This window comes from Bos javanicus, chromosome 2 (assembly GCF_032452875.1).
Source record: "Bos javanicus breed banteng chromosome 2, ARS-OSU_banteng_1.0, whole genome shotgun sequence".
Classification (NCBI taxonomy): Eukaryota; Metazoa; Chordata; class Mammalia; order Artiodactyla; family Bovidae; genus Bos; species Bos javanicus.
The window spans coordinates 121883768-121897080 of record NC_083869.1 but is presented as its reverse complement, the minus strand read 5'-3'; the positions used below and the strand labels follow the sequence as shown (position 1 = coordinate 121897080).

Here is a 13313-nt window from a genome sequence, read left to right as displayed (position 1 = left end):
TCTCTCCCTTCTTAAACACAAGTTCCAAGCACAAACACAATACCAGTTCCAGTCAGACAAGTACACACAGGCCATGTTCGCGAACACCATTTTTACCCCATGGGGAGCCCTGGGTTGGGCACTGGGGACATAAAAATAATTTCAACTTTGTTCCTGTCCTCAAGGAGCTCACAGACTCACAGGACACAGACACTGTGATGAGCTCGCAACACCTAATGAGGGAGAAGCTCAGGGGGGCTGTAGGTGCAGACACATAGGCACTAGGGCTAAGGGAAGAGAGTCCGGTATTGAGGGATGAATAGGAGTTTGCCAGACAAGGACAGGCAGAGCTGGGCAGAAGTGGGCACGCATCTATAGCCCAAGGCACATGGGCATGAGCAAGAATCAAGCTCCCTCCACCTCCCACCAGAGCCTGGGATAGACCCTATGTCGCCCCAGCCCAGCAGGGTGCACTCACTGACAGATACAGGTAGCGGTACTCGTGGGAGATGCAGCGGGCAAAGCTGGGCAGCCCCCAGTAGGCCACACCCTGGGCACTGAGCAGACAGCGGCGGCTGGCAGACCCTGCAGGGGGACAGGACAGAGGGCTGGATGTGAGGGCTCAGCTCTCACCCACTTCATTCCACACCTCAGGATGGAGGCTCACAGAGGCCGGAGGCTTGGAAGGGAATAGCAGGGATGGGGGATGTCAGCGGAGGGGGAGTGGGGGGCCTGCAGGGAGAGCCACCTGCCCCTGACCTGAGGCATTGGGGGGGCACTTGTTGTAGATGATCTCGCCAGCAGCCGCCTTCTTCCATGTCATCAGCATCACGTACTCGTCCCTGCACATCTCATGGAAGGCTGTGGGTACAGCGGCAGGGCTCAGCCAGGCCCAGGCACTTTCCCCCCAAGCCCCAGGGTCCGGTGGGCAATACCTGGACACCTCTTCTCGCTGCAGGGCTTCACCTCCTCGCCAGTGCCCTCGCAGGGGTAGCCCTGAGCGCCTGTGGCCTGGCACATGCGGAAACGGCGCTGCCAGCCTGTGTCACATGTCTTGGAACACAGGCTCCACGCATTCCATGGCCCCCACTTGCCATCTGTGGCTGCAGAGACGGGGGGCGTGAGTGGCCCCAGGTGCCCCCTGGTCCAGGGCCGCCACCTGCTGCCTCTGCACTGCACACTCACCCGGGCACTCAAGGTTGCCGCACTCCCGGGTGTCAGTGAGGGCCCCGGCACACGTGGCCCAGGCTGGGCCTGCCACGCTGCACTTCCGGCTGCGCTGCTGGGTCCCGTTGGCACAAGACGTGGAACATGGGCCCCAGGGACCCCATTCTAGCCACTGGCCTTCCACTGCATGGGGAGACACAAGCAGGGGGGGCTGTTGAGCAAGGGGTGTGGGGATGGGTTGGGATAAAGCCCTGCAGGGAGATGGCATTCAGATTTGAACGAGGCCAGACCCACTGGAGAGGGGTGGATGAAGGGGGGCTAGAGGGAGCTGGTGGTGCCTGGGCCTGGGCCTGCCTGCCACCAGCTCCAGGAACACAGGACCCTCTCCACTCGGCACTGAGGCACGCACACTCTCTTCTGGCTAGGGAAATGGGCCCTGGGCCACCTTCTGATCTTTGCCCACATATAAGCCCAGCTTTGGGTCCTCTCAGAGTCCAGCTGGCCATGAGCTCCAAACTGCTGTGAACAACAAGGCGTAGCTCAGGGGAAGGGGCACGGGCAAGCAGCCCCCTTGGATGGGGGGTCTCTGGGTGCCAACTCCAAGTACGTGCTGGGCCAGGTCACTTTCCACACTGGCAGGTAGACTTTGCCAGTCTCCCCATGCTTGGTCAAAGTTCCTGGGGTCCCCCAGGGGCAGGGTACTGGACCTGACTTCCTCCCCTTTCCCGACCCCCCACCCTGGCTGGGCAATGCCCGCCTGGAAGCCCACGGGTGCTACTGACCCGGGCAGGCGGCCATACTGCAGAGCTTAGTCTGCAGCTCGGGACCCTCGCAGGCCTTGCCGCCGTGCTGGGGGGGCACGCAGGTCCGCATCCGGCTCCGGGACCCCCGCCCGCAGCTGCGGGAGCACAGGCTCCAGGACCCCCACTCCTCCCACACGCCGTGCACTGCAAGGAAGCATGTGGCCGGTGGCTGGGCGGCACCTTGGCCCCGCCCACTGCCATCCGCCCACCAATCAGGAGCTCCGGCGGCTCTGCCCCGGCTCCTCATTGGCTCTGTCCTGGGCCTCAGGACACTGCCCTTGGAGGGTGATTGTAGAAGACACAGACTTCTAGTCCCGACTCACACAGGCCACACTGCCTGTGGACACCCGACCTGGGAGACTAGAATCAACCCAGGAGGGGAGCCAGGGGGCACAGGAAAGCCCAGGAAAGGGCTCAAGATCTACCCCGCCTTACCCCATCCCTACCCCTCCCCACACCAGACCCAGAGCGAGAATCCAACAAGGCTGGCAGGGGCAAGAGAATGCCCCTCCCGATCCCAAGCACGTGGACACACAAATAGACATGACCCTCCACATGGACACTGACACAAAGAGCTCACATCAGAACACAGCTTTGCCCCAGCCCTTTGCAAGCTCCTGCACACCCCCAGTTGCCAACACCCCCTTCCCCCGGGTAGCCCTACTCTAAGTTCCCAGCCAAGAGTCCATCTGGCCTAGGCACCACTTCACTCCCTCAGGCACAAGGGGCAGGACCCGCTAAAGCCGCCAGGCCCCTCAGGCGCATGCGCATTCCCAACAACTCCATGCTGAACCAAGGAAGGCTTCAGGGTCTAGAGGGGACTCCCTGGGGAGTAGGACAGGCAGTCAGAGGAGGGAGGGGATGGTCAGAGAAAGTTTCTTTTTCTTTTTATTTTTTAAAGTGGCATTTCTCCCAGATCTTGAAGGACAGGCTGAATTTTAATAGCCCAGGGGGAGGTGGAGGGGATAGGACGAGAATAAGCCAGTGCAGGGAGGTGGGAAAAGTGCAAGAGGTGCCAGTGTGGCCAGAGCACAGGGAACAGGGAGGACAGTAAGGGGAACAAGACACGCCTTGATTACCAGGATGCAGGTATCAGGGGAGTGACGTGCCCAGAACCAAGCCCGCTACTGCAGGCCCTGGTCTGATTCATCTGTGTCCCCAATGCCCTGGGTGGGGGCTGGGCACGGATGGTGGTGGGCTGGCAGGGGCAGACAGTCAACTTTGCTGAATGAAAGGAGGAGGGAACCAACCATCTTTGGAAGATGAACTTGCCCAAGTCCCAGGCAGGACCTGACCCTGCAGGCAGACCAGGCGGGGAGGATGGGCATACCTGGGCAGGTGGCTGAATTGTTGCAGGGCCGGGTCTCCCGCAGGGGCCCGCTGCACAGGGTCCCATAGGGGGAGGACACGCAGGAGCGGGTCCGCACCTGCAGGCCCTGCCCACACGTCAGGGAACACACGCTCCACGGGGACCACTCCTCAGCTGCCGGGTCGCCTACGAGAGAGGGACAGCGTCGGCGGCAGGGGGTATCTCCCAAGCACTGTCTCCTAGGAATCCTCTTACCCTGACCCCGGAGCGACAGGCTCTTCAAGAGGCGACCCCGCCCTGCCCCAACAGGCGTCACATGGCAGACAGACACGACTTGAGCGCCAGGACACAGACACAGACGGGCACACACCAAGCAGACATGCCACCAGACGCCACACAGTCGGGCCCCCGCCACAGAGGAAGGGAGGCGGGCCCGAGTTACCTGTCTGTGCCATGTACAGCCCAGGCTCATCTGCAGACCTTGGCCACTGGGTTTTCACCTTCGGTTCCTCTTCCGGCTCCTCACCTGGAACACGGAGGTGGTGGCAGGGGCTCAGCAGAGGCCAGCTCCGTCCTGCCAGAGTGGCACAGAGCGGGTCTGCTTGCCCTCAGCTGGAGGGTCTGGCACCAGCTGCAGGCAATGCTGAGAGAGCATCACGTCCTGCCCCCTGCCCCACCACCACCACCATTTTACAGATAAGGAAGCTGAGGCTCAGAAGGCCACACCGGGTTCACGCATAGCCTCACAACTATCTGCCTCTTGCCTCAGCCAGACTAGGGGAGACTGCAGGGGAGTGGCCGCTCATATTAATGAACTCTGGGAGGCTTCTCTGCCAAGTGCTGTCCTTACCTATCTCCTTAAACCCTCCTCGCCTGGGATGTAGCGACCATCGCCGCAGTTTAAAGATGAGAAAACTGAGGACCGGAGAGAAGGGAAGTGTCTCATCCAAGATGACACAGCTTGGTAAGCTGGAAGTCCAGCCTCTTGCCCCTGACCTGAAGGGCTGACCCGAAGGCAGACAAACAGCCAAGGTGAGCAGCCATGACCACCCCTCAGTCCTGCCTGTGGGACATGATTCCTGCCAAGTCAGGGGCTGGGCCTGGGGCCCAAGCAGCACTGGACTGTGACCTGGAGACACAGGTCAGAATGCTGCTCCTCCAAGACCTAAGGGCCTAGGGCAGGTGCCTCCATCCAGCAGACCCGATGCCCCATGGCTCTGTGGCCAGAGAGCAGCGGGCGCTCTGGGGTCTGCGGCTGCTCTCCGGCCCCGCCTCACTGGGCTCTGGGTTGCCCTGATTTATGTGTCTGGTCTAGGCCTGGGAAGCACCGCCAACCCTGGAGGAGAGGCTGGGAGCTCCCTTTCTCCAAAGCCAGGCCCTCCTGCTCAGACATGAGCTCATCAGGCCCCCTCCCTCAGGCTGGGTAGCGGGCATGCGGCAGACATGAATACAGGGGAGAAAGACCCAGCCCATGTAGAGGCTGCTGGGGCAGGTGGGACCCAAACATAATTCTGGGACAGGGCTCAGCCCACGCCGTCCCCAAACTAGAAGGTACTCCTCTCCCCCACCCCCAGGCCCTCTCCTATTTCTGAACACCAGGTCAGCACAGCACAGGCACTCCATGTTGGAAGGAATTCACGAAGTTTGTATACTCTTCCTGCCCTCTGCCGCCAAGCCTAAGAGAAAGCTCTTCCTGACCAGGTATGAAAGTGGCCACTCTGAGCAAACCTGCAGGTCCAAGGAGCCCTCAGCTGCCACTCAGCCCAGCCTCTGGTCTCATCCACTCCTGGACCCTTCCCTCCGATTCAGCCACCAGGCCTAGCAACTGATCTGCCTCATCCTTCAAACTTCTCCACCATCTCAGAAACCTGTGGGCCCTCTGTCCCCAGGACAGCTTCAGAGTCAGGCAACTCTGGTCCTACCTTGGGTGTGGACACTGACCAGCTGCATGACCTTGGGCAAGTGTCTTTGGCTCTCTGATCTTGTTTTTTGACTTCTGGAGAACAATATTCAGTATACCCCCTACCTCGAGGGCTGAATTGAGGACTTCCCGACCGGAGGCCATGAAGCCCTCAGCACCCTGCTTGGACGTGGAGAATCCTCAGAAGGCACTACTATCTGGCTTATTTTCACCATCTCCCCTCACCAACCCCTCAGGCCCCTGGGCCTCCTCCCTTTGAACAGCATCTGCCATCCCTCCTGGCCTCGCTTTGGGTCCTGTCTCTGTCGAGGCCACCGTGAAGATGCTGGAGCCATGTCTGGCAAGTTCTTGAATCCCCTCATCCAGCCCTTCCACCACACCCGCTCAGCCATTCCCAGGCCCTGGAGCCTGTGACAAACCGCCTTCTCCACGCCCACCCCCAGGCTGCTGAAGAAATCCACAGTTGTGCCAACTGGCACCACGACAGATTCAGGGCCGCACATCCACTGGGCATGCGGGGCTCCCTGCCTCCCCTGTCCCCCACCTCGGCAGCTGTGCCAGACCTCGACCTCTCTCCTCAAGCCCACCTCCGCCTACTCCCTCTCTGCAACAAGCTGCTTTATGAGAAACTGCAGAAACTTTGACATGGAAGCCCCCCAACCAACACACGCACATCCTGACTTCTTACCATCCCCCTCCAACTCCCAACTTTCCTGCAGTCCTTGTCCTCTCAGAGGCCAGCCCCCATCCCCGTGCTGCCTCTCATTCCTCCCGCCTGCCTTCTCTCTCATCAGCATCTCGTCAGCATTCTCCTCGTGGCAGCCAGGGAGCAGACCTATGCCCCTTCCGTTCTGAGGGCAGCCCTCCTTTGACCCTCCAGCCTTCTCTGGCTACTGCCCTCAGCTTCTTATCACCATCAGTGAGTGATCTGCAACTGGCACTCCAGTTTCTCACCTGCCACGCGCATCCTGCCTCAAATGTCACCTTAAATCTGCTGCAATCTGACTTTGGACCACATCCTTCTGCTGAAACTGTTCTTGACAGAGTCATCAGCGCCCTCCTTGTTGCTAAATCCTATGGACACTTTGCAGGCCTCATCTCACGTGACTCCTCGGCAACATTTGGCCCCGCAGACTCTCCAGCTGGGAAACACTCCCTCCCCGACTCATCCGGCTTTTTCCTCACCCTGCCCTGCCTCCTTGACCGGGTTGGTCTTCCTGCTGCTTCCCACATCAGGAGTCCATACTTTGTCCTGTTTCCCTGCTCCCCCAGGCTTCAATAACCCCCTCAAGATGGCTGCTCCCACATCACTGTCTCCCCGAAGACAGAGTGAAGCCTTCTGTGCGTCACTCCTGTATAGCTTCCTGCCTCCTGAACAGGTCCCCTGACGGGGGGGCCCCAAACTCAATATGTCCAAAATAAGATCATCATGTCCTCTCAAACCTGTTTGTTTCCCATCTTCTTCAACTGGAAAACTCCTACTTGACCTTCAAAACCCAGCTCAAATGACCTCCTGTTTTTGAAGTCATATTCCTCGCTCCCCTAGCAGAGTTGGCTGCCCCATCTTATACATGAGCTGTCATCACAGATGATTCCATCTGGTAACTGAATTTCCCCCGACCCATGAGTCCTTTGAAGGAAGGCTGGGTGAGTCATCTCCCTGACCACCAGTGAACAGGAGCACAGAATCCAGCCCAGAGAAACAGCAGGAAACACCAATGGACACACTGCTCCTAGATCCTCCCACCCCATGGGGGTCATTGGAAATGGTCATTTGTAATCTTGAGTATCAGCTCTTCCCTGCAGCCCACCACCAAGACCACCCCCCAGCCTGACATCCATTTGTTAATAATTATTCTGGAAATGCCATTTGACCAGTTGTGAACCCAGCTGAGAGTCCTCTCATCCATCTTGAGTATCAACTCTGCCCTGCAGCCCACCACCAAGACCACCCCCAAGCCTGACATCCATTTGTTAATAAATATTCTGGAAATGCCATTTGACCGGTTGTGAACCCAGCTGAGAGTCCTCTCATCCAGCTTATTTTTAGCGCCTTGGCCATTACTGTTGCGCATGGCACCCCTCTCATCCCTGACCTGGCATCCACTAAGCCCATCAAATGTAGCCATGTGATAGACCAGCCTGCCTTACTTGTCAGGGGCTCACACTGCTTCCTGTGGCGCCTGCGTCCTCTACTAACCACTTACCACCCATTTGCTGGCCAGCTTCACCATATAACCAGAGGTGGTGTCGGTGGTTCTAGAATCCACCCCATTTGAAAATCAGAACATGTCCCAGGTCCAGCTCTTGAGCCCCTCTTCTAGCCTCCTGGGTTGGGCCAGAGAGGGTAAGTGACAAGCCTAAGGCCACAGAGCGGGGCCTGCACTGACTGCCCTCCCCTCCCCATCCCTACCGCAGCCCCCTCTGAAGAAAGCCAGTTCTCCCTGCCAGGAAAGAAGGCAGATAAGACCAGGGGTGTCAGCCACTGAAACACACGTTTATTATACATATGCCACGTGCAGGTCCCAGCTGGCTCCGGGCCCAGGGTAGGGCAGGGTGTGAGAGGACCCGGGGCCAAGAGGACACAGAGCAGTCCAGGGAGGGGTGTGAGCACCCCCAAACTGTGAGTGCCATGAGCTGACTGGACCAGGGGCTAGGGTGCCTCGCCCTACAACTGATCAGCTTTCCCACCCGACTGCCACCTGGGACCCGCCTCCCAGCTCAATCCTGAACAATCTCTTCACTGTCCTGTTTGGTTTTGAATAACTCGCAGTAGGTAATTCCCCCACTACTGCTATGTGCCAGTCACTGTGCTCTGCACCAGCTCATTTAATCCTCATTAGGGCGGGTTTGCCCATTTTACTAATGAGATACTAATGAGGCTCCAAGGTCTCATTCTGCAGAGGCCCGTGTGGGATTCGAACTCTGGCCTGCCTCATCCCACGGCCACGTTCCACTGAACTGGGCTGGCTCTGACAAAATACAGCTCAACTCAGGCCTCCCCAGAGACACCTTTCCTAATTCCCATGGGACCCCATTCACTCCCTCACCCCACCACTGCCTCCGTTCTCGTTTTTCCTACACCTCTTCCTAATCATTCCTTTGCTCATCGACCCATCCGTCCCCCAGGCGAGCCTGAGTCTCCTCCGTTCAGTTCAGTTCAGTTGCTCAGTCATGTTCGACTCTTTGTGACCCCATGGACTGCAGCACACCAGGCCTCCCTGTCCATCACCAACTCCTGGAGCTTGCTCAAACTCATGTCCATTGAGTCGGTGATGCCATCCAACCATCTCATCCTCTGTCATCACTTTCTCCTTCTGCCTTCAATCTTTCCCAGCATCAGGGTCTTTTCCAATGAGTCAGTTCTTGGCATCAGGTGGCCAAAGTATTGGAGTTTCAGCTTCAGCATCAGTCTTTCCAATGAATATTCAGGACTGATCCCCTTTAGGATGGCCTGGTTGGATCTCCTCGCAGTCCAAGGGACTCTCAAGAGTCTTCTCCAACACCAGAGATCAAAAGCATCAATTCTGAGTCTCCTCTGTGGCCTCCAAAGCAGTCCTCTGGAAGCCCAGCCACACACTCCCCTGCTGAGGAAACTTCAGTGCCTCGCACTGCTACAGCCACCACAAACCTCTGAGCCTGGCATGCTCTGCCCTGCTGACCTGTCAGGGCCTGCTTTCCCCTCCCTCCAGGCAGCCAAACTCACTCTGAGGCCAAGTGGGCCAGTGGGAAGGACACAGATTTGGGAGCCAGACAGATGCAGGTCTGATTCCCAAGCATGCCTAGTCTTGCTGTGTGCCCTTGGGCAAGTCGCCTCACTTCTCTGAATTTCCAACTGAACATAGAGATGACACTTCCTAATTCATTGTGAGAATTAAATGATGAGAGGTATGGGCCACCTGGAGCATAATAAGCTCTTAATGAAAAGGAGCTGCCACCCCCTTCTTGGTATCCCTTGAACATGCAAATGTGTTCCTCCCTCCACTCATCTGTTAATGGTGTTCCTACCTCTCGGAATGCCCTTCCTCTACCTCAATCTGTCAAAAGTTTCTAGATTCCAAATGCCACCTCCTCCAGGAAGCCTCCCTAGACTGACTACACAGAGGTTTGGGCGTGTAGGTCCCTTCTCCCCAGCTGTATCTGTGAGTATCCTGGGCTCCTCTCTCTCCTGGGCCCTAATGGAGGATCTCAATCTCCCTCAACCTTCTTGCACAAATGGCCCAGCTCTGAACTGCCAGACACAGGACAGGCATCCAGCAAGCACCAGATATTCCTGAGGGCTCCTCCACCCCAGCCACACAGGGCCACTCTAGTTTCACCCCAAGTACTGGCAGGCGGGGTAAGCACAGGTGCTCTGCCATCTGAGAAGGACTACACACACCTGCTACTCCATGCTCCACAGACCCTGCCCCCCAAACTACACAGTGCAGCCCCCTCAGCCTCCTTTGTCATGAACGTGTTAAAAATAACCACGATAATCATCTCTTCCACAGGGAGACAGCAGTGTAATCTACAAAGCAGTCCTCCCTTCCCAGGGCTCTCTACATCCTCCCTGAGACTGGCCTTAGAGCCCCAAGAAGGCACCAACTGACCCCCTGAAACACAGTTCTATCATGCCCCTCCATGGCTCCCCATCTCAGCAGTGTATCAGGATCTGGGGTTGGGGGGTGTGGGGGAAAGGCCAGGTCAGAGGAAGGTGGCTCTTATAAATTCCAGGCTTTACCTCTGCAGTACAATGCAACTGGGTACATACACCCCACCAGAATCCCAGTTTCCCCTCCAACGACTTCCTCCCCAGGCTGTTGGCCTACCTGCCCAACCTCCCGACAGAGCTAGCTGGGTCTCCGCCACATCCCCCACGTGGCCAGGAGCTCCCCGAGAGCAGGGACTACGTCTGACTCATCCCTCTTCCCCCACGCTGCCTAACTTCTCACTTCCTTAAGGCCCTCCACCAACAGGATGAGGTCCCAGTGTTTGGGGGCAGCAGTCAGAGCCTCGGCCCCCATCTCCCACCACTGGGGCTACCATCTAGTAAGGGCTGGTCTACTATAGCCCCCGGTTCCCTGTATGTTCACACACCATGCCCCAGCAAGGGCAGCTTCCTTTACCTTGAAAGCCCTTCCCCTTGCACGGGGCAATGACTTGGGGAGGCGCATAAACGTGCCACGAAATAACACTGGGCCCCTTTCCAGGCCTCCTTCCTGCAGAGTGATGATTTGCCAATCTGCTGGGGAGAGTCCAGTTTGGGCCTGCCGCCCTGATGGAAGTGACCGTACCCCTCCCCCCATTTATAACCTCGAAAATGTCCTGGTTTAGATGATAAATTATATGACCCATGTCACTTTTAATCCTTCCAAATGTATGAGAAAGAAGGTATCTGTGCACTCTGAGACATTACCACCATCCCCAGTATCTGATGGTTTCTTTTTCTAACAAATCAAGAGAAAGGATGAGTGTCAAGCTAGAATCTCTTATTTTCTTTGGTTATCTCTTATTTCAGATAAGTGATACTTCTTTTCCACTTTTACTATATTAAATTTAAAAAGCCATTTGATTTAAAGAAAAAAATTCACAGGCCAGTGAATTCCTATTCACTCCTCAAAACCCAACTCAGAATCACCTTCTTTAGACAGCCCTCCCACCCCTTTGTGGTTTAATTCTCCCTCTTCCTCCTCCCTTGACATCCAGCACCTATATTTATACCTATTGCACTAAGTTCTGACAACACACGCCTATTTATCAGGGGTTTACCATGCGCCAGGCACTGTGCTAAGCATTAACCCACATTCTCTTGCTTAATCCCCTGGTAGCTCAGACGGTAAAGTGTCTGCCTACAATGCGGGAGACCCGGGTTCAATCCCTGGGTCGGGAAGATCCCCTGGAGAAGAAAATGGCAACCTACTCCAGTATCCTTGCCTGGAAAATCCCATGGACGGAGGAGCCTGGTAGGCTGTAGTCAGTCCGTGGGGTCGCAAAGAGTCGGACACGACTGAGCGACTTCACTTCACTTTCACTCTTTAAAATAGCGCCACTCTCCCCAGTTTATAGGTGATGATACAGGGATGGGGAAACATGCCCGTGATCACACAGCTAGTCAGTGGTGGTGTCAGGGGTTGAACCTAAGGCTTGGCAATGTCAGCCGGTGGCCTGGACCACCACTGAACTAGTGGTCACTCTCCCCCACCAGAGGGCAGGTGTGTCCAGTCTACCTTGGATCTCATTCACTCAGAGCCACTCCAAGGCCTGGCACAAACTCCATACTGATGAAGACTCAAAGATGTGTGTGATGGATGGGCTGGGGCTCGGTCCCCTCTGAGATGTCTGGGGCGGGGGTGGGGGGCCTGAGTCCCACTCCCCATCCTACGAGGGAGCACACAGATTTCTAGCAGCAGAGATCTGGCTGGAAGGATTTTCCAGGAAATGTACCACGTGTGCTAGGCCTCCTCCCTACCCTCTCTGAGAGAGGCCCTGACTCCTCCATGTCTGCACCCCAAAAGGCAGATAGGGCCCCTCTTCCTGACACTAGACCAGGTTTGTCAAAGGAAGACAGCAGAGCCTGACTGTGAAGAAGAAAGCCAATCTAGGACTGGGTTAGGCAGGTGAGGGGCAGCTTCCTGGAGGAGACAGGGCTTGAGCTGTGCTTGGAAGGATGGGGCAAAGGATAACCCAGGGTAAAGGGCATTCCAGGTGAGGGAAACAGCCCAAGCAAAGGCAGAGAAGCCAGAAAGCAGAGGGTTCCAGGGCCAGTAGGAGCCTGGGTTGAAAGGGTGAGAGAACTAGAGAGAAAGCGGGTGGCAGCTGGATCAGGGGTGGGGCTGGAATGCCAGGCTGAGGAGTCTAGGCCATAACTGGGGCTGAATCAGGGAAAGGACACACACAGAGAACTGGGGGTCCTGAGGCTCCAGTGGGGCATGCCTTGTCCAAGTCACCCAGCAGCAGTGGCAGAGCAGGATCTGAACCCATTCTTGCCCACCCCAGGCCCAACACTCAGGGGACTTCAGGCTCACCTGGTGGCCATGCCTCTGGAATGGAGCCCGGATGATAGGAACGGTCTGCCCGTAGCATCCGGCCAAGGGTGGGACAGTGCCCTTGGAGGGAGGCAGGGAGTGTGGCACAGGAGGGAAGGGGGTGCAAGGACACTTCCTCTCAGATGTCTCCTGGAGCAGCCACAACTCAAGTTGAGGATCAGAGGGCAGGAATTGCAGGTTGACACCCGGCTCCCGGAAGCTGGGCTCTGCAGCAGGTACCACCTCTACCCACTGTCTTCCAGCCCTGGCCTCAGCCAGCCTCCGTGCCCGTCCTCCGCGGAGCTCCTTCCTGCCTGCCTTCCCTTTCTTCCTCTCCCCCCCCACCCAACAGATTGCGGCAGCAAGATGGCACAAATTTATGGCTCAACTCACCAAAAATAACAAGAGATCTATCAAAGGCAGTTTGCGTGAAATTAACAGGCATCTGTACCCTCTTGTCAAATGCACTCGGTTCTGAGGCGGGCCCAGCCATGCCACTCCCAGCCTCATCACTCTCCCAGTACCAACCCAGCTCCACCCTGCTCGGCCTTGCGTTGAAACTACCCGGGAGGCCCCAGAGAAAATGAGCACTGCTTGCCTTACCCCGGTGCCTGGCAGAGGGGCTGGGACGGGGATCTCACGCTTTCTGTTCACCACCATCGTTCACCACCATCCCACCGATCTTGTCCTCAAGCCAGCAGTCCTGTGTGTGCCAGCCAGTTCTCCTGCAGCTGGTCCAAGTGCCCTCCTGGCCCAGTGGGGAGGAGGTGAGGGGAAACACAGAGGGGAAGCCAAGGGTTTGGCCGAGGTGATGCCGCCACTGGGCACAGAGTGCTCCGGGTCCTGATGTTGCCACGGGGCAACTCAGATGCCCCCCGCCCCATGGAACAAACTGAATCAAGTGCCCATCATCTCTTGACCCAGAGAGGGTAAGCCCAAGGGAAGAGGTGGTGAAGAGGAACAATATCTTGCCTACCAAGGGAGAGGAAGGGGCTGTGCCAGCCCAGCTCTGGGCACCAGTGTGCCCTGTGAGTCCACTTAGAGCCGATGCCACATCACCACCCCTCCCCCATACAACTCCTTACGAGAGCCCTGCCTGCAGACCATCCCATGGAGCAGCCTGGCAA

The 13313-nt window shown here is 57.2% G+C and overlaps 1 protein-coding gene across 10 annotated transcripts in view; it reads right to left on the bottom strand.

Annotated features, from left to right (window-relative positions):
- Positions 1-13313, bottom strand: part of ADGRB2 (adhesion G protein-coupled receptor B2) — a 36939-nt gene that overhangs the window by 13792 nt on the left and 9834 nt on the right. For 6 of the 10 annotated variants that reach the window (XM_061389679.1, XM_061389690.1, XM_061389614.1 and 3 more), the window contains 7 exons: positions 3701-3784; positions 3280-3444; positions 1929-2093; positions 1165-1329; positions 915-1082; positions 739-840; positions 458-564 (listed from right to left, as the gene is read on the bottom strand). In XM_061389679.1, coding sequence (XP_061245663.1) covers positions 458-564; positions 739-840; positions 915-1082; positions 1165-1329; positions 1929-2093; positions 3280-3444; positions 3701-3784 — 956 coding nt within the window. The remainder of the gene's footprint in view (positions 1-457; positions 565-738; positions 841-914; positions 1083-1164; positions 1330-1928; positions 2094-3279; positions 3445-3700; positions 3785-13313) is intronic. The other 4 variants (XM_061389643.1, XM_061389662.1, XM_061389652.1 and 1 more) reach the window with 3 other exon arrangements.